Source organism: Setaria viridis, chromosome 5 (genome assembly GCF_005286985.2).
Source record: "Setaria viridis chromosome 5, Setaria_viridis_v4.0, whole genome shotgun sequence".
Taxonomy (NCBI): Eukaryota; Viridiplantae; Streptophyta; class Magnoliopsida; order Poales; family Poaceae; genus Setaria; species Setaria viridis.
This window is the reverse complement of record NC_048267.2, coordinates 41,052,870-41,073,372: the sequence shown is the minus strand read 5'-3', so window position 1 is coordinate 41,073,372 and position 20,503 is coordinate 41,052,870. Positions and strand designations below refer to the sequence as shown.

The following is a 20,503-nucleotide window of genomic DNA, read 5'->3' as shown; positions in this document are numbered from 1 at the left end:
ATGCCATCTCTTTCCAAAGTTATCATATAGTACAAGTATATATGATACACGTTTTTTAACACATAGTATAATGAAGCTGTTTCTTTTATACTAGTGCTCAAACAACATGTACATATTTGCCCCAATACTATTGTGTGGTTTCAAATGGTTGTGTTTCGTACATAAGCTCTCTCCCTCACCCTCTCCTCATTTATTTACTGCTAAGTTAGCAAAAAAAAAAAGTACAAACTGCAATTTGAGGGGTTCATCTGGTCGGCAACATCAAACTTAATCGGGCGACCGTGGGTGCTCTCGTGCTGCAAGTTCTTCATCTGACTTTTATTACAAAACCGTCTCTGGACCTTCGACCGCGTAGCAAAGGATTCATAATTATCTAAAACTTCATCCATTTTCGAATAGAATGATGGGTAATTATACAGCACAGTTGTTTTTTTTCAGATTTACTCGACACACCATGTTTCCCAAAGTTATCATATAGTACAAGTATATATGATACACTTTTTTAATACATAGTATAATGAAGTTGTTTCTTCTATACCATGCACAAAAAACATGTACATATTTGCCCCAATGTCGTACCTAAGCTCTCTCACTCACCCTCTCCTCGTTTATTTACTGCTAAGTTAGCAAAAAAGTAAGAGCTGCAATTCGAGGGTCCATCCGGTCGTCAACTCTCTCCCTCACCATCTCCTCATTTATTTTTTAGATAATGGATAATATTCCGGCATCAACCTTGATCAGTCCATTATTGAAGATGATCAATCCATTATTATTACAAGTAGTAGCACTTGCTATGCCCATAAGTTTGAAAAAAAGACACAAAGACGACTCAAAACCAATTCACAAACTAAAAAGATCATCCATTTAAATTAAAGAAACCTAAATAAGCTGCCATCTCCAAGGTTTGGCATGCTAAAATGAAGAGCTTCTCATCGTTCTTACTTCGCTGCAACTCGGCTCAAGATCAAAGACAATATGAATAGTACCTGCAAAAAAGTTTTCACTCGACATTTGTCAAAAACCACCTCATTTCGAGACAGACATATTGCCCAACAAAAAGTTGATACCTCACCAGTAGGTACAGATTTGGCATGTGCCCTACTGTTTAACCCATGAAAGGGAACATGTCATTGATGATTGTTGGCGTACCAAATACTAAATGTATCGCACGTCATAGAAATTTGGATCAACAATGAAGGAAAAGATGATTAATGGGTTCCTCGGAACTCCAAAAAGCTGCAATATCTATCCCCATTCCAATTCCTCCTACGATGAAAATCTTAATTTTCAATGGTAATCTCATATGCCATATTTCCTGTGTAACTCTAATTCCGGAATTGACGAGACGCTTATTCATAGATTTCATAGTAATCTCCTCATTTATTCATTTATTTACTGCTAAGTTAGAAAAATGTAATCGCCTCATTTATTTACTGCTAAGTTAGAAGAAAAAAAGTACGAGCTGCAGTTCGAGGGGTCCATCGAGTAGGCAACAGCCGACCGTGGGCGCTCTCCCGATGCAAGTTCTTCGTCTGACTTTTGTTACATCCGAGGGCATGAAGAGTAGAGGTTGGAATTTTTGCCTCACATTTTGAAAAACTAGTATTAATAATGGAATAAAGAGCTTTGTTCATCCAGCAGACCTCAACAAAAGTACACAGCTCGATCCACACAAACACACTCAAGTAGGCAACAATAGCGAACAAACCTATAACAGTCTAATGCAGGGGAAAAACGATATGACTTTGACAGGCAGGACAGCTTCAAGAGGCAGCACAGCATGCACGAAGAAGCCAATGTGCGTGGGCACATCGCACGAGTCATACTTAAGCAGCTGCCGCTGTGGTGGTCGGGATCACAAAGGCTCCCTGCTGCGGTGCCTCCTCCGATGGCGCGACGTAGCCGGCGAGGTCCCTCGGCTTGACGTGCACGCGGAGACCGTTCTTCATGAACAGCGTGAGCGACATCTTCTGCTCCACCTTGTGCCCCGGGACGAGCTCCATCGAGTGGCGGAGCAGCACGGCCGACGCGATGGACTTCATCTGCAGGTAGGCCAGGTCCTTGCCGAGGCACGTCCTCGGCCCGCCGTTGAACGCCACGAAGCGGTACGCGTCCTTGGCCGGCTCGAACCGGGTCCCATCCGCCGACAGCCACCGCTCGGGTCGGAACTCGGCGCAGTCCTTCCCCCATATGCTCTCCATCCTCCCAACCGAGTAGATGGAGTAGGTGACCGCCGAGCCGGCCGGCACCACGGTGCCGTCCGGCAGCACGTCGTCCGCCACCACGTACTTGGAGTCCTGCGGCACCGAGGGGTACAGCCGCAGCGTCTCCGCCAGCGCCGCCTTCAGGTACACGAGCCGGTCCAGCTCGTCGAAGTCCAGCGGCTCCTCGGTCCACCTACCCGTGTCGTCACCCCGGGTCTCCCTGAGCACGGACGCGATCTCCACGACCACCTTGCGCTCGACGTCGCGGCGCAGCATGAGCATCCAGAAGAACCAGCTGAGCGCGACGGACGACGTGTCGCGCCCGGCGAGCACGAAGTTGAGCGCGATCCACTGGAGCACGTCCTCAGGGAACGCCCTCCCGTTGCCGTCGCGCTTCTTCATGAACCTGGAGAGCAGGTCGTCCGACGGCGTCGCCTTGCGCGCCGCGATGGCCTCCGTCATGTACCGGTCCACGATCGCGAGGCTCTCGCGGAGGTTCCGCTCGCTCCCGACGCCGAGCGCCTTCTTGATGCGCCACAGGAAGCTGGGGAACAGGAACCTCTGCAGCGTCGCCTCGGTGGCGGAGTCGAAAGCGTTGGCGAAAGGGTTCTCTTGCAACCCCGGCGACAGGGTCTCGGGGTCCTTGCCGAAGGTGAGGCCGCAGATGTTGTCGAAGGTGAGGCGCAAGAGCAGGTCTTGGAGGTCGACGCTCGCTGCGGCGCCGCTGTGATCGGCGAGGATGCCCCAGAGGCGGTACTTGATGATGCGGTTGGCCCAGCGCGCCATCGCCTGGCGCAAGGTCCGGGTGGTGAACTCGAGCGCCGCGGTCTTTCGCTGGAGCAGCCACGTCTCGCCGTCGGAGTTGAAGATGCCCTGGCCGAGGAGGTCGTGGAACGCCGCCTGCCACATGGGGCCCTTGGGGTAGTTGTCGAAGCGCGCGCGCAGGATGTGCTCCAGGTTCCGCGGGTTGCACGTCACGGTCACCAGGCCCTGGCGCCGCGCCAGGAACGGCAGCGGCAGGATGCACGTCTGGTACGTGGCCGCCTCCCCCGTGGAGCGCAGGTTGTCGACGATCCAGTCGTGGACGCGCGCCCGGTTCAGCACGACGCTGGGCAGGCTGCCGACGAGCGGCCACACCCGCGGCCCCGACAGCCGCCGCGTCAGCGCCCAGAACCACACCATGTACGCTGAAACCAAAGCCGCGGCGGCGGCGGCGACAGCGTAGGGGTGCAAATGCAACGCGCCAGCATCCAGTATCATTGCCATGCCGGTGTGCGTTTTAAGCTTGTGTACTGCTGCACCTGGCTGCAGTAACACTCTGGCGATATAATTAGGAGGGTTTGGGATTAGCCGCTGCGATTAAGAAATGGAGGTGTTCTTGGTGAGTTGGGAAATGTGTTTGGCGCCCTCGTGTATATATATCCTCTGCGCCCCAAGTTTAAATGTGGTTCAGTCTGGCAAGATTTTGAATTCCTCCTGGGCAAATAAAATGCGTTGTTCTTGTCCATACTTCTTGCCTTGATGGCCGTTCTGCTCAACAAGAATCTTTAATCTAGCAATGTTGCTCACTTCAGTGAACGTACTGGGACTAAAGTAATCGCGGTTGGTGCCTTTTTGTTTCAAAGCGTGTAACAGAAAGCAAGGAGCGCTGTAGGTGGTATTTGGCACTGGTTTTGCTGTAGAAAATTCAGTGCGTGTGCTGCCTTGAAGACCTCTCTCGCTTTCCTTCTTGCTAGTGCGAACTACCGGGATGGTTGCCCATACTTTAACTAACCTATTTCGTCAAATGCCTCACCTTTGACATACTAGAATCATGCAGTGCTCCCAACACCGACTTGGCAGCAATAGTTGGTGAGAAATATCTGGCCTACCAGCTATTCACCCAACAAATTAAACAAGAAAGAAAAAGCAAATGGACATAAGGCCAAATTCATTTACGAGAGGTTTCATTTCCATCATATTCTTGTTACGACGAGTACGTTCTAACTTTCGATTGTGTGTTCTTGGTAGTTGGCACTTGACAGTATCCAAATGGTACTATGCCAAAAAAATTCAATCAACTTTTTTATTATCTTAATAACTGTTTAGAACAGTAATTCTTTTTTTTATCTCCTTTTGGCTTCGGCGATTTCAAGTGCTAAACATCCAATTCGAAAACCTAATTCTGTAAGAAATATTTAATAAATAATGGCATTAAATTATCTTTGAAAATCCTTGAAGGAAAAAAAACACTTAACAATCAGCAAAATTGGACCTTAGTTTAGTGGAAAGAGGACTGTCATGGGCTAAAACTAGAACTTGGCTCGAGAAGTGGGCTGATCTAGTCTGGAGGAAAAAAAATGCGGTCCAATATAGGCTCTGCTTCCCAAATTGGTCACGCTGTTATTTTCTCCTTGGGGGTGTTTCCATTAAAATTCTAAAGTAGTAATTATGCCTTGGAGCAGGTGCTAGTAATACCTTGAATGCTTGAATAGATGCTGGTAGTATCACAATCCACAAGGACATGCAAATGCAGAGGCAGGAATGAATCATTTAAAGTCTGATACTATGCAGTTTCAGTTTCAGCAGAATTTCTCAACTTCAGTGCTGAAGCATACCAAGATGATGCAAAGGCTGGGGAAAAAACTATGATATAAGTCTGTGTCTGATACTATGCAGTTTCAGTTTCCAACAAAATTCCTATTTGCAGAGGTTGTGGCCTACCTTTTGCGCTCCTGCAAATTCCAGTACCGATACTGACGGTGAGAAATAAGACATGTAGAAAAACTCAGAGAAGTGTGTGAGTGTTCGCGTTTGTTTTTGTCAAATTAACAAAGTATACAACAACTAAAGGGGGAGGAAAACATAACATGTGGTTTCGGGTCACAGCAACAATGTTTGCAGATGAGAAATCAAAAATCTCGAAATCGATCCATTTTTGGCTTATCTTCCTGGTGATGGACTGATGGTGTCCACCAGATCACTCTGTCCCGACTTTGCTTATACTAGTCAACCATGACTTGGTACAGCACCAAACAGAGTTGCTGCTGGCTATACTGGATGAAATTGAAACGAGAAAAACACTAGCAGAGTAGGACTGCACAGACAGTGCTAAGACGACCTCGACAAGCCGCTGATAAAACGTCTTTGAAACTAAGTGAAGATTGTACAGATCAAAAAATATTCATCAGTTGCGAGAATGTGTCACGTAAAGTAACATTGCAACAATGATGTGTATGTCAGATTGTTAGAGTATCATATGAATATGCTGACCGTGAGTGATTAATTATAGTGCAGGAATTCATGTGAGTGTGTTTAAACACTGTAAATTATAATTTCCTATGCATAATAGTCCTCCATACATATTGCCCCTTCAAATAGTTGAAAACATCTGGTGGCTTTGGAAATTGATTTACATCTAATGATGTATGGAGGACTATTATCAATAGCAGTCCAGAGCAAGGAGGGATAAAAGCTCAGTTTAAACACCACTCTCTTTAGTTTTATCAGAGGCAAATGATGTTGTTACATTGACCGATACAAAAGCACTGACATTATTGACTTCCATGAAAAATTACTGTCATTTTTTTCCTAAAAAAATGAAAGCTGCTCACAATGTGCAGGAAAATTAATCCTGATTCCACTGGATGTACGTGAAACGTAAATTCAGTGAAATTGTTGTGCATAGGCTTTACATCTACAGAAACAATCCTTATGCCAAGACTGCTATTGTTTTAGAGTGGTAGATAGATATAGTTCAAAAATTCTGCAAATATTGCAGTTCAGATATTAATCCAGTCACCCTAAATGCTTGGACAAACATTTTACTATCCCCAATTCAGCAAACTAGCATCACGAAACTTCTGCCCACAAACACTACTGATTACTCGAATGTGAATCAAGGCAGTACGATTCCAGGTTCCTAACTCCTAAGCAAGCAATTAGGAGTACGATTGCCGGTTCCTAAACAAGCAATATCAGCTTAAGCATAGCAGTACGAGGTAGCACCGGCATCTGGCTAAATCCCGAAACAGACAAGCTACGGGCCAAGCTGCCATGACCCATGGCGAGCTCTCACGTGAATTCAAGCGCGCGTCTGCTCGCTCCACTGGTTGGGAGGGCGACGATCCGCGCGCGCCCTTCCTTTCCCGTCCTTGCTGCAGTATTCAGGGGCGCGGAGCTGAGAGCTCAAGTGCTGAACCTGGGGATAGACCTGGGAACGGGGATCCAAGCCGGTAGGGTGTTGTTCGAAAATTTTGGATGCTATTTGTAAATATTCGGATCACGATTATTAATCGCGATCCAAACCAGGGGTTATATGTAAATTATTTGGATCGCGATTATTAGTCGCGATCCAAATTCTATTACGCGAGAGGGGGGGGAGGTTCCGCAAATCTTGGGGTCAGCAACGCGCCGCCGGCGACCACCGCGAGTCCCCCGCCCCCCGCTGCCTCTCGTCCCTTGCTCGCCCTCCATCGAATTCCCGCGCCCAGCTGGCAGCTGCCGCTTCCACCCCCTCCCGCGCCGCTGCTGCCGGTCATGGCAACCCCTCGTTACCTCCTTCGGGAGGTGAGATGCTGGCCGGCGCTTGAGAGCGCGGAGTGCCCAGAGACGGGAGGCCGCGTTGCAGATTTGTTGTGAAGCCACCAGGCAGCAGGGTCGACGCCCGGACGGTGAGTCGGTGAGCGGCGCTGGCGGACTTCCCTGGCGCGCGGTGGCCTATTTAGCTCGCCATTCTGAAGCTCACTCTCAAACTGAGCTGTCCTCAAATATTCAGTGCTGAGGATCTGAGACTGAGGGCAGAACAAATGCAATACATGCGGTCAAAATTCAGATGGAAATTCAGTGACTTTTTTTTTACGGTCACCGAGGGGAGAGAATCCACCTGAATTTCATTTAAAGGTCTTGAGCAAACCAAAACAGTACAAGATCTTCAACAACAAAATAAAAAATAAGAAGAGTACAACTAGACACCACAAAGAAAGAGAAATACAAGACGTATACAATTCAAACACAAGTCGAAGAACAATCACCGTTCGCCGATTAGAGCCACCATTGAACAACATACTCGCCAATATATCTTAACCATTGCACGACCACACCAACCCTCATAGCTGCGCCGCTTCGTTGTTGCCCTCCATATGAGGAACCATCAACGAAGGGTGAATAAAGGTGGTGAGAGGTGCGCAAACCAGAGCCTACTAGACACAACGATCTTCCTTGAAGCTAATGGTAACACCTTTAGAAGGACATCCGAGCTCCATATACCATCATCCAACGCCATTCGAGGGGAGGAAGCCTCAAAGGAGAATGGTGGAAGAGGTGGAAACACCATCTGGCATAAAATTTGATGGCACCATCAACAAGAAGAGCACCGATGGAGTAGAGGCGCCAAATGGGGGACACTCGCCGAACCACGACGATAGCCAACAACCAATGTCAATAAGTGCAAGAAGTATAACGACAATAAAGAGATGAAGATGATAGGAGGCATCGAACAGCCAAGGATCACAACTGATTGTGCAAAGGTGAGACACCCTCGCGCTCCGAGCGCGAAGCTTTCGCTGCACAACAGCCTCCACCACATCTGTGAACGGCACCGGCGGTGGAGATGGTATAGGAGTCGCAAGACAACGCCTCCATGGAGGAGAACGGCGCTTGCAGGCGTCATCGTTATCGCAGGTAGGAAACCAGGCTTTCACCGACGACTCACACCACTGGCGCACATATGTAGACAGCAGCCGGCCGCCGCCGCCACGCGCCACCCCAGCCCAGTCCTAGGCCCAGGCAATGCACGGTAAGGAGCACCGGTGGATCCACCTGCATCGAGCACAACGGAAGCCACAACACGGTGTCGACTGGCGTTAGCCTAGTCCGCGAACTCCGAGAGAGGAACGCCCAGGGAGCCCCAAGCTTCCCCACTGGGATTTTCCAGATCCGGGACGGACTAGTCCTCCAAAGGCCGCGGTCGGCTTACCCCTCGCTGTTCGGGGCATCGCCCACCTGAGGTGTGCGCCGACCTCAACCTACGGTGCCCAGTCACCGCGTGCCCGCGCTAGATCTGTAGGCGAGCAAGCGGTGCCCGCGCTGGATCTACAGGCCTAACCCAACATCAATGGGGAGCAGCTAGATCAAGGTGCTTTGGCACTAGATCAGGCCTCTAGCACGCCTCTCCAGGCCGGATGTGTTATTTGCAGGGGAGCAGCTGCTATGTCCGGTGGCCGGCCCTCTGGTTTGCTCCATCGTTGGCCTCAAGGAAGACAAGGAAGAAACGAGAGGGTGAAACAGAGGTAGTTGGAAGGGGGAACGACAAGCGCCGCTTGGAGCTGTCTTTTGGCCGCCGCCGGCGGTGGCAGCAACGGCAACGGTGGCGGCGAGGGGAGTCGGGGCTTTTTGGCTGGCGGTGGTAGTCACCCTCGGCGCCAGCTGGAACGACACGGAGGGTCTCGGGTTTCTCATGTGCCTGTTCGCCGAAATTCAGTAACCTTACAAATTGATCCAGCAACTAGAACCAGTTCACGGTACACTTTTTGAGCAAGGAAGGATACAGCTCCATTTCAACACCATTTCTTTGATTGGATCAGAGGTAAAGCATTAACAGATGAACCGGAGTGTTGCTAATGCTACAGCCTACATGAACCTGCACAGAGCTAACTTTTCTAACACTTCATGTCCAAATCCAAGTCGGTGAGGTAATCACGGAACTACTTTATACAAGACACTACTACTGCTTATGAGTTCTAAAAAATGTCACTACTGTCCGTACATGTGAATTGCAATATGGTATAGCAGTCTAATAGAGCATATGAACTGATCAGCACTTCAGCAGGAAAACATTTGGCACACCCAGGCATTTAGCTCCAGGTGTATATTTTAAGATTCGCGTAGATTGTATAATGAATAGGTGTTCTCGAGTTAAGGTTCTCTGAGACTCTGACACGCATCACGGTGTTCATGCAGGTGATGTTAGAGGCTGGCCAAATCCACTGGCAGGCCCGGTTCTTGAGGTCCATGGATCCAATGGCTGTTGACAGGGGTGCCATGTGGCCCATATCCCAAGCGCAATGTACGCGTTGCGACTAGCTGATCTTTAATAGGAGTCTCAATGGATACTGATTACTGAATGAATTGAAATCTTAGCGCATTCAGATCATTCATGTTGATCCGATGATCATCAACATGATCTCTATGATAACTTATCATTTTGTACGAACTCAAGTATTCTTTTGCTTCCACTCGAGGGCCTTGAATCTTACTTGAACCCCTGATCTCAGATCACCAATAAAATACTCTGAACAGTCACAATAAATAACGGAATAGCACAATCAAATTAATGCAACGCTAACATTTACTATTGGAACATTATACTTTGAACTATTGTGCTGATGACATGATGAACACTATTAGGACAACATCCGGGAACTAGTGCAACACTGGATTCGGCGTAGTAGGCTGATGATTTGAATATACCAATGGATCTGATTTGTCATGTCGGCACGGTTATGGACGAGATGGTGGTGAGGCATTTGTCTCAATTTCCCATCAACAAGCATGAGGCACGTAGGAAACTTAAAAACGAAAGTTTCCATTTTTTCCCTCTTAAAATAAAAAAGTTGTGGTAGCGGTAGGTGCCAACCTGAGCTTGATTTACCTTAAAACTCGGGGCCGCACAAATAACTAGTTGCCGTATGCAACCAAACAGATAGGGTCATTTTGATCGGACAAGGCGACGGATCAATCGATGGAACATCCATCATTAATTTTCCGCTGTCCGATATGATCGATCGATGAACTTAGCTAGCTCATCAGTATTAATTTTAAGATTTTTTTTTACTAGTGTATGATTATTTGCGCTCCGTCCATCATTCGTAAAACAAATGGCTTCCTCTCATCTTTCAGAGAAGAGAGAGAATTTTCACTCCATGAGGATTCTCCAGATGGCGTCTGCTGCAGTTGTACTATACGTACAAGCTAACTAGGAACCAGCTGACCTAGCCAACGCGATCTATTTCAATTTCCTGTCTGTAGTCGTACAGTATAAAGCACGCGTTTTTTACGCAGTTAGTCAGCTATCTCCATATATTCTGTGTTTTGGAATACATCGTATAGGGTCAAAGGATATACGTGCAGCGTACCTGAAGGAAGGCCCTCTGCCTGCCTCGGCCTTCTTGGAGGGCATGCAGCTATAAGCTCCGACCAGCGATCGACAGGTAAGCAGCTAGTAGAGTACAAATTGTGCGATCAAATTAAGCATCTATACTGCATATCGATTTTGGTTTGGCTGCACTTCCTGCCTGCGCCCATTCTCGGTTCCGATCGATCGCTCCGTTGCTGTAGCATTTCTCATCACATCTCTCTAATTTCTTTCCTTCCTTGTGCGATTTCTCATCACTTGAGTGCTTCCTTCATCACCTGCGCAGAGACATGAACGGCGGCGTACGGAAGAAGAGTGGGATCTACAAGCTGCTGGTGATCTTTCTGTTCTTCGGGTGCGCCATCGTGGCGCTGCTCGTCCGCGGCAACGGCGGCTGCTGCGTCGTCGTCCAATTGGCAGTACTGCCACGGGCCATTCCAGTGTCCCTCGGGGATGCTCCTCCTGCTGCTAGAGTATCATCATCTTCTACGCCAAGTGGCGAGATCCCAACAACCTCTTCGGAAGCACCGTCATCATCACCTCATGATCGTCAGGAGTCAGAGGCAGTAGCAGCCTCCGAGGAGGGGGAGGTTTTCTCTGCTAGACCGTACGCGGCGGACAGCGAGTGGGACATCCAGTGGGAGAGCGTCGCCAGGAGCCTTTCGTCATCCAGCGGCAATGATGACACTGGCAGTGGCATCGTCAGAGTGGGCCTGCTCAACTTCAACTCGTCGGAGGTGGCGCGCTGGAGGAGCACGTTGCCGGCCGCCGACGTCCGGGCGGTGAGCCTGGCGCCTGCCGCGGACGCAGTCACCTGGGAAGCCCTCTACCCGAACTGGGTCGACGAGGACAGCAACAGAAGTAGCTGCCCCTCCCTCCCCGACCCCGATCCCGCGGTTCACGATTTCGATCTCGTCGCCGTCAAGCTCCCCTGCCGCCGCCAAGGCTGGTCCAGGGACGTGCGCAGGCTCCACCTCCAGCTCTCCGCCGCCAAGCTCGCCCTCCACGGCAGCAGCTCAAGTACTCCCAAGGCTGGTATGGTGTTGATCCTGAGCGAGCCCAAGTGCCTTCCACTACCCAATCTCTTCCCCTGCAAGCACCTCCTCTCGCGCCATGCGCACGCCTGGCTCTACAGCCCCGACGCCGCCTACCTCCGACACCGCCTCGACCTGCCCGTGGGCTCCTGCCAGCTCGCCGTCCCTTCTCTCCGGCCGCCGCCACCTGGACAACCAGGTGCGACGCCGCCCAGATCAAGCATCGGTAGGCAGGCCTACGTCACCGTGCTGCACTCGGCCGACGCCTACGTCTGCGGCGCCATCGCGCTGGCGCAGAGCATCCGGCAGTCGGGGTCCACGCGCGACCTGGTGGCCTTGGTGGACGCGGAGAACGTGGGGGCCGAGCACCGCGCCGCCCTCGCCACGGCGGGGTGGCAGGTGCGCCCGGCCCCGCGCATCCGTAACCCGCGCGCGGCGCGGGACACCTACAACGAGTGGAACTACAGCAAGTTCCGGCTGTGGCAGCTGACGCACTACGACAAGGTGGTGTTCCTGGACGCCGACCTGCTGGTGCTGCGCGACATGGACTTCCTGTTCGAGGAGGCGTCCGAGCTGAGCGCGACGGTGAACAGTGGCGTGCGCTTCAACTCGGGCGTGATGGTGCTGGAGCCGTGCAACTGCACCTTCGAGCTGCTCATGTCGGGCATCCACGACATCGACTCCTACAACGGCGGCGACCAGGGGTACCTGAACGAGGTGTTCACGTGGTGGCACCGCCTGCCGCGCCGCGCCAACTTCCTCAAGTACGTCTGGGCCGAGGAGGTCCGGACGGCGCAGGCGCGGGTGCTGAGCGCGGAGCCGGCGGAGGTGCACGCCGTGCACTACTTGGGCATCAAGCCGTGGCTGTGCTACCGCGACTACGACTGCAACTGGAACGTCCCGGCGCTGCGGCAGTTCGCTAGCGACGAGGCGCACGCTCGGTGGTGGGCGGTGCACGACCGGATCGAGCCCCCGGAGCTGAGGGACAGGTTCTGCGCGCTGGGCGAGAGCCAGGTGGCGATGCTGGAGCAGCACAGGAGGGACGCGGCGACGGTCAATGCCTCGGACGGCCACTGGAACCGCACCATCACCGATCCGCGGCGCCTCATCAAAGCCAATTAGCAGCACTAGTACAGTGTCGATGCTGTTCCTCATTGGGCCAGGGCGCCAGGCTGGGAGAGAGCAGGAGCTAGCAATATAGACAAAATATCGTTACAGAAATGGTATATACTTGATCTCCTTCGACTATTGTACGTATGAGTCCAGTTAATCTTCTTGAACTATGAATTAGTCTCCTTCATATCATGCTTGGATCACATGACTTGTGGCTAAGAGATACTACGGAAAATCCATTTTGCCCTTTCTTTTTCATGTGCGCGAAGGGTTAAGGTGAATGTGCCCTCTCATCATTTCTCAGAAGTTTGGGTCCTTTTGACTGCTTTTAGTCTAAAATAGGTGGGTTTGAAGGAAACATGGAGTAAATTTTAGTTCACCTTTTTATATAGTTCTGAGATCCAAACAAGACCTTACTGTAAGGTGTGTAGAACGAAGTTTTGGAACATTGGACTTGGCCTATATAGGAATTCTAAAAATTCTAAATAAATCTTAAAGCCCATGTATGACAAGAGAACGGTGGTGAGTGATGGAACTTTCAGCCCACCATGATACATGCTAGTTGAGATGGAGAATGACCAACTTAATTAAGGAGGTTGTCTTCACCTTGCCAAAATATATGTGTGGCGAGAGTAGGGAAACACTACATATGTCAATATGTTCGCTTGTCTCCCAAAAAAGAATCTTAGTGCAGTAGCTTTAAAGGTAGCGCATTGCTTAGTCCGATCATCTCCAAGAGTGTCCAAAATATATTCCTAAAACTCGATTTTAGGAACTAATAGAAAAAATATTGCTTCAACAGTTGTCTAAACTGGTGCCTAATTTTTTAGCGCGTCCAATTCTAACATCAATTTGTACTATTTTTACACCCCACCCGCTCACTCCCAATCCGTGAAACGAGAAAAAAAAAGACATTCGATGAGAGAAAAATGCCATTCTTTTTTCTTGGAGAAAAAAATTACCGTTCCTTTTTTTCCGGAGTAGATGGGCAACGCCAGTAGGAAAAGAACCGTCAGTTCTTTTTTCACGTGGAAAACCCAATACCGGGTCTACAGATTGTTTGATGTGGTGAAATTTAATGGGCTTGTTCGGCTGATGGTTTCTTCGCCTGAAAAATACCCATTCTGCTGTTTTGTGTGAGAGAAAAATATTGTTCCATGATTGAAAAGTAGAGCTAATTCTGACTGATTCAGTTTTTTTTGGATCTAGTTTTTTTTAAACCGTTGGGTGATGAGTTTCTTTTTCCTCCCGATAATTTTTAGTAATGTCGAAAACTAGTTTTTGACACTCTTGGAGAAGCTTAGTACGGTGGTTAATTACAAGTGATTTTTAGGGTGGTGGATCGCGCAACGTACTCATTCGGGTTACTTTGAGCATGTTCTTGTATAAAATTGACACATAGAGTTTCTGCGAAGAAAAAAACTTTGTCTAAACCTCTTCAGCTAGATACAAGTTCAAGGAAAAAAAGACCCAGAGACGAAAAGAGATGCATGTTGCATGGAGGCGGCTCACGGAAGACGATATTCGCGTCCAAGCAGTAGAGACAAATTAAATTCAGCCAGTTGCTCGACCCGATCCGTCCAGCGAGCAACAGCCCGTGACTAGGGGTGAGTATTCGGGTTACCAGAAAATTTCGGGTCGGGTTTTTCGAGCTTTTACAAATTCGGGTTCTGCAACCTGAGGTTTGCCCGAGATAATTGAAACCCGACATTTCAGGTACCCAAAAAAATTCAGATTCGGGCTCGGATAATCCCGAATTGCCCGAACAATATGCATCTAGGCATCTTAGCAAGAATCCACGAGAAATTTCCAAAGCATCCATCGATTAACCAAAACCGCAGAACAACAAGCTTACAAAACAAGGCCGTAAGACTTCACATTCATAGAAGAGGACAAAAAGGCATGCAAATTCGAGAGGAGAAGCAGATCATTATTAAAACCATATGCAGATCGACACTCATGTACAGGCATTCACTGATCTGAACAGAAGAAAAACTATCTTGCTTGCTGGTTGCGGAAGATTTGGACAGGAAGCTAACGTTGCTCCGGTGATGAGCACGAGCACCGAGCGACACTGATTCTCCCTTCTCTGGGCACGGTGGCGCAGCTATCGTCGGCTTCGGCGAGGGCGCATGGGTGAGACGGCTCGGCTCCCATTAGCTCTCGGTGCGGCCGTGCGGGCGCGAGGGCGGCAGAGAAAGGGAAGCGCGTAGCTACATCCCCAGCGGAGAGCCGGAGAGTGAGATGGCATGTTTGCATTCATTGCTGGCCGCTTGTCTCGCCTGGCCTGGCAAGAAATCGGCAGGAGCTTGTCGTTTGGTTTGTTTACTACTTGCCTCGGTGCCTGTGATTTCAAGGTTTTACAACGCCAGGCGAGCCGAATTCGCTCTCTTGCGCGGGCAAGCCTAACTTTGCCTGGTAAAGTGAGGCTAGTAGATGAGCAAGCGTACCAAACGTGCCCGCAGATGCACAGCAGCACGGGATAGAAGGGAGCTGTGCGGCTGGGGCTGGGGAGGGTGGGCTAGCAGGATAGGGTTGGGAAGCTAGGTGGGCCGTGGAGTATGAGTTGGGCTGAAGTGCAATATTATATGTGGGCTGTTGCAGATTATTAAGGTCTTTTTATTAGCTCGGGTTACTCGGGTTGTTCGGGTACCAGGAGTGCAAGCCTGAACTCCCCGAAGCAAATTCGGGTTATGGGACATGGAACCCGGAATAGGTTCGGGTTTCTTAAATTTCGGGCTTTTCAGGTTCGGGCTCGGGTTTTTCGGGTTCAGGGTTCGGGTATCGGGTTTTATGCCCACCCCTGGGCCGTGACCAACCTTTTCGTTCCATGGATTATTCGTGCCATGCATGACATGATGATCAATCATACATCATTGCATTGCTCGATTTTACAAGTACTCTCATCTCATGCATGAGCTTCATTCGACACAGGAAAGAGAGAGATCGATTGATCAGAGGATGGAGTAATATCTAACCCACCGACAAGTACCAAACATTCAGTCAGGTGGAGGATTACTCCTGCGTCTGCAACAGTGAGATGATGTCGAGGGAGATGGTGCAGAGGCGCCGCAGCGCCTCCTCTCTCTTAGCAAGCTCCGCCGGGTACGTCGTCCTGCTCGGGCGCTGCTGCCTTCGGAACAGCGTCCGGCACACCGCGGGGTACTCGGCTGCGGCGCTCACGTGCACGAAGGCGTAGTCGTAGTCCTGCTCCGCGAGGGAGGCCCGCGCCGCCAGGAGCGCGTCGCGCGCGGCCGCGTACTTGCGGGCGCAGGTGCGGAGGAGCGCGCGGTCCGCCTCGGGGGTGGCGGCAGCGTCGCTGGCGTTTCCGAGGAAGGAGGCGGTGCCGGAGGCATTGGCGGCGGCGGCGGAGACGGCGATGGCGCAGAGACCGGGGACGTCGGCGGTGGTGCTGGAGGGGTCGTCGGCGAGGGTGGCGATGCAGATGTCGTAGAAGCTAGTGGAGTTGCATGTTGACTGCACCAGGCGGGGTTGATGGCGTTCCTTGCTGCTGCTTCTTTGTTGTGGTGTTTCGAGGGCGGGGACGATGGAGGAGTCGGAGAGGGGGAAGAGGATGCTCAGCTGGATGAGGAGCAAGACAAGCAAGAGGGAGTCCGCGGTAGCCATTGCCGCAGCCGTATGCCCGTTTCTCCACTCGATGACGGATGGCTGAGGCAGAGCCCAGGAGAAGATATACGCTTGTGTGCGCTCGCTCGCTCCGAGTCCGCGGATATGGACAAAATTCTGAAAAGGTCTTGGCTGCTCTACTTGGTTGTCTCTTGCTTCACGTGCAACCATCTCGATCGGATCTACATGCTCTTACGTTCTCTGGTATAAAATCGTGTTCGGATCCGAGGGCCAAAATTTAGCATTTGCTCGTGTAAATAGAAAGGCTAATGGACAGACTAAAGTTTAGCTATGTCTAAAAAAAATATAAAAGTATTAGCCGGGAGAGATGAGCTAACGGTGCTAAAAAGGAACTAGTATCTTAGGAAAAGATCAAAATATCCCTAACTTCATGAAGAGGAAGCGAGAATAAAGTCAAAAGTGACGCTCTATTCATTAACTATATTTTTAAATAAATATGTGCTAAAGTTTAGCCTTAACCCATCTAAATATGACCTAAGTTCTTTAATAAATTTATCTAAATAATTATATGTTAAAGTTTAGCCGGATAGACTACCTAATAACCCATCCAAACATGCACGTCTAAGTTCTAGCATAATAAATTTACTACACGAGGGCACTACTTTACTACGACACCGCCACAAGTCCACAAGCAAGCAGCACTGAAGAGGCCCAAGTCCTGAAGCCCAGCCAGACAGTGCCGGCGGATTCGGACTACACGGCCGGGCCGTAATTGGAAGATGAAAGCTAGAAAAGGCCCATATGGCCCATATTTTATAACAAATTGCATATGATACGTACCATTATTTGGTGGGCCTAGGGACTTAGCTAGTCAGATTGCTGCAACAAGGCCCGCTTAACCAGCCTGCCTGCTGCTGCTCGCCGGCTGCGATCCCATCCGCTCTCGCTCCGTCTCCGGCTCCGGCGGCTCTCTGACGAGCTATCGGAGCATGCGGCATCAACACGCCTGCAGTCGGAGCCACCAGGTGGGCGCGCTCCTCCTCGTCGCTGCCACCTTCCTGCTCACCCGCCTTTTCGACCGCCTCCTCCTCGACACATCTTCTCCTTCCTCTTCCTCCTTCCCCCTAAACGCCGCCCGCCCCTCCTCTTCCCCCGACCTCCGCATCTACGTCTACTCCGAGGATGAGATCCAGGGCCTCCGCACCCTACTCCGCGGACGCGACGGCACCGTCGCCGCAGCCACCTGCCTCAAGGGTCAGTGGGGTACCCAGGTAAACCTCCAACCCCCACCTCCTTTCGTTTCTCCTCCACTCCACGTCCCATTTGTTACAGAGCACCGACACCGGTCTGGCCTGAGGAGGCACATCTACATCTCATCTAAACTACTACTATTTGTTAACGCGCAGCTAACTTGTTGCAATTGTTTATTCCTTACATTACAGTATATAGTTGCTGCCCCTGGACCTAGCTGTAAGCATTCTTCCTAATTCGACTCAGAGGGCTTGAACTATTAACCCTGCATAACATTAATCATACTGTTGCCTATCTAGGTCATCCAGTTCAATCAGTATTTCAAGCAATGCAGCACACAATTTGACAAAGTCCTGATTGAAAATTTTGTTACTGTAGGTCACACAACTTATATCAAATGTTCAGTTATTCATCTCATCAGAGTAGTATAGCAGAATCTACTAGTATGATCCTTTCTGTTGTTCATTTAGTTCGTGGTACTACATTCAGTGTCTCTTACACTCCACAGAAAACAAAACAATGACCCTCATGTCGATGGTTTTCCATCTTATAGGTCAAGATCCACCAGCTTCTTCTAAAGTCAAGATTCAGAACATTCAACAAGGATCAAGCAAATCTTTTCTTTGTTCCGAGTTATGTCAAGTGTGTTCGCATGACAGGGGCACTCAATGACAAGGAAATCAATCAGACCTATGTCAAGGTAAAACCCCCAAACAATTTTCCTGGATCATGTGCGTTTGAAAGCAAATTTCTTACTGCTCCACCTTCATTTGCTGCAGGTTCTGAGTCAGATGCCATATTTCCGTAGATCAAGTGGGCGTGACCACATTTTTGTTTTCCCAAGGTACCATCTTTTAACTAGTGTTTGATAACCTGGGAGCAACAAATAATCATTTTTTTCATTTTTGCTGAAGCAATATATGTTTGGGGGACTTCTTTTTACCTGAGAAGACTATGCCTTTTCTGTGATATGTAGTGGTGCTGGAGCTCATCTATTTCGCTCATGGGCAACATTTCTGAATCGATCTATTATCCTTACTCCAGAGGTATGAGCTGTTTGTGGTGCTATTCACATTTTCCTAATTCTTTTTCATGGAAAGAAAGGAGTTGTAGTGTTTAAATTATCCAGATGACTCTAGGGCTGTTTCTGCTGTCTATTTAAGAAGTCTTTTCTATAACATTGTTATAATAAGGTTTCCTAACTCCTGATTCATAGTGCTACAACGACGTCATGATATCTCAAATCTCATGGTTATTACTCTTAGCGGCCAAAGCTCCAAGATCACACCCTGACTTGCTAGTACAATTAAATTGTACTTAAGTGTGGTAAAAAATGTAGGCCTGCTTTTTGCGATTGTCTTCCATTAGCACATCTCATGTATGCATACAGATTTATATTTTCTCTTGCATAAGATATCGATGGTTTCCCGATGGTAACTTAGATGGTGGTTGTTATTTGTTACACCTTATCTAAATAAAACGAAATTCATGAGGTATCTGCAATTTGTTTGCAAGTGAGTTTGAAAAAGGTCAGAGAATTAACTTGGTTCATGAATGTTGTTCTATCCTATGCAAGCTACTTAGAATGGCCATGTGTTACATTTGCCAGGGTGACCGTACAGACAAACGAGGCACAAGTGCATTTAATACATGGAAAGATATTATTATACCTGGTAATGTGGATGACTCTATGGTGAAGTCTGATGCTCGTGCTGTACAACCAATTCCGTTGACGAAAAGGAAGTACTTAGCCAACTTCCTTGGACGCGCCCAGGGGAAAGCAGGGCGCCTTCAACTGGTGAAGCTTGCAAAGCAGTATCCTGACAAGGTTGTCTTCAGTTTGATTTCCAGAATCACTTTAATATGGTAATACAATAAAATTAAATAGTCATTATTGTAAATTTTGATCATTTCATTCAGTATTAGCGGATGAAAAGTGGTAATTCAAGGTTTGACCTTAATTCATTTTTTTTTGTAGCAATGTAACATCATGTTTCTCTGTTAAAAAAATTATGTATAGGCACATTGCAATACATGGAAGTAGGAATTAAGCATCCATGTTTTAGTTATCTACCTCAACTACATGATTGCACTATATTTCACTTTCTAGGTTGCCTTTTCTCTTATTATTAAGTGCTTTGGACACTCTTTTTTTTTTAAACTCCGACTGTCTGTAACATTGGTTTTGTGAACAGCTGGAATCTCCAGAACTGAAGTTGTCTGGCCCTAACAAATTGGGAAGGCTCGATTACTTCAAGCACCTGAGGAATGCAAAGTTCTGTTTGGCTCCTCGTGGCGAATCGTCATGGACACTTCGATTCTATGAGTCCTTTTTTGTGGTGAGCTCTCCTCTTCTCCTACTGCTAAAAGACGATTTTATGTTGAATGGCAAATCATAAGCTTGTGAATGTCGATGATAGGAATGCGTGCCAGTAATTTTGTCAGATGAAGCTGAGCTTCCTTTCCAGAATGTGATCGACTACAGAGAAATCTCGATTAAGTGGCCGTCGTCTAGGATTGGGCCTGAACTACTTGAGTACCTTGAATCAATACCAGGTATTGCATGGTACTCCTCAGTTTGTGCTAGACGCTATAGTCATACATTAAGGCTAGGCTGGATCAAAGGAAGTTGACGTCTCTTGCTGTTGCAGATGAAAGGATAGAGGAAATGATTGGTCATGGGCGTGACATGAGATGCTTGTGGGTGTATGCAGCGGATTCGGAGCCTTGCTCTGCCATGAGCGGTATCCTGTCAGAGCTACAGAGGAAGGTGCGACGGTTCCATCAATCGCCAGAGACGTTCTGGCTGCACAACAGGTCGATTGTGAACAGAGATCTGGTTGAGTTCCACAGCTGGAGGACGCCCGTTCCATTGCCATGACCCATAAATTCTGATTGAAACTAGTCGGCAGCTGTTCTGTATCTTTCTTTTTGAAAAGCAGCTGTTCTGTATCATGTAGACCTTTTGGAATGAGACGCTGTTGTTGTCGTTCTGCTAATCTTGAGAAGAAACACACATACCTTACCTTAAGGATTAACACTATAGAAGAAGTTTACTGTTTTTTCATTTCATTGTATCGAGGGCACCTGTCTTCACTCGAGCCAACAAATTAGATGTGATTAGTCTTTGGCTATTATTACTACTGTTAGTAAGGGTTATTGAAAATATAGTGATTTGAGAATATTTTTTAACCTCGAAT

General features: G+C 48.7%; 4 protein-coding genes across 4 annotated transcripts; 2 read left to right on the top strand and 2 right to left on the bottom strand.

The window, feature by feature from the left end:
* Positions 1–1,605: 1,605 nt before the first annotated feature.
* On the bottom strand, positions 1,606–3,619 carry LOC117855637 (cytochrome P450 86A1). Its single transcript, XM_034738023.2, has one exon. It carries the CDS (start codon positions 3,468–3,470, stop codon positions 1,827–1,829), a length of 1,644 nt encoding a protein of 547 aa, XP_034593914.1. The 5' UTR covers positions 3,471–3,619; the 3' UTR covers positions 1,606–1,826.
* A 6,477-nt stretch (positions 3,620–10,096) lies between these two features.
* On the top strand, positions 10,097–12,703 carry LOC117858801 (UDP-glucuronate:xylan alpha-glucuronosyltransferase 1). The gene has a single exon (XM_072294289.1). It carries the CDS (start codon positions 10,608–10,610, stop codon positions 12,471–12,473), a length of 1,866 nt encoding a protein of 621 aa, XP_072150390.1. The 5' UTR covers positions 10,097–10,607; the 3' UTR covers positions 12,474–12,703.
* A 2,617-nt stretch (positions 12,704–15,320) lies between these two features.
* Positions 15,321–16,269, bottom strand: LOC117858609 (pectinesterase inhibitor 28). The gene has a single exon (XM_034741711.2). The coding sequence runs from the start codon at positions 16,260–16,262 to the stop codon at positions 15,480–15,482; it is 783 nt and encodes a 260-aa protein (XP_034597602.2). The 5' UTR covers positions 16,263–16,269; the 3' UTR covers positions 15,321–15,479.
* A 648-nt stretch (positions 16,270–16,917) lies between these two features.
* LOC117858608 (probable glucuronosyltransferase Os03g0107900) lies at positions 16,918–20,495 on the top strand. Its single transcript, XM_034741710.2, has 8 exons — positions 16,918–17,323; positions 17,857–18,003; positions 18,083–18,147; positions 18,280–18,349; positions 18,913–19,131; positions 19,499–19,642; positions 19,724–19,859; positions 19,955–20,495. Exons 1-8 carry the CDS (start codon positions 17,042–17,044, stop codon positions 20,182–20,184), a joined length of 1,293 nt encoding a protein of 430 aa, XP_034597601.1. The 5' UTR covers positions 16,918–17,041; the 3' UTR covers positions 20,185–20,495.
* The last annotated feature ends 8 nt before the right edge of the window (positions 20,496–20,503 follow it).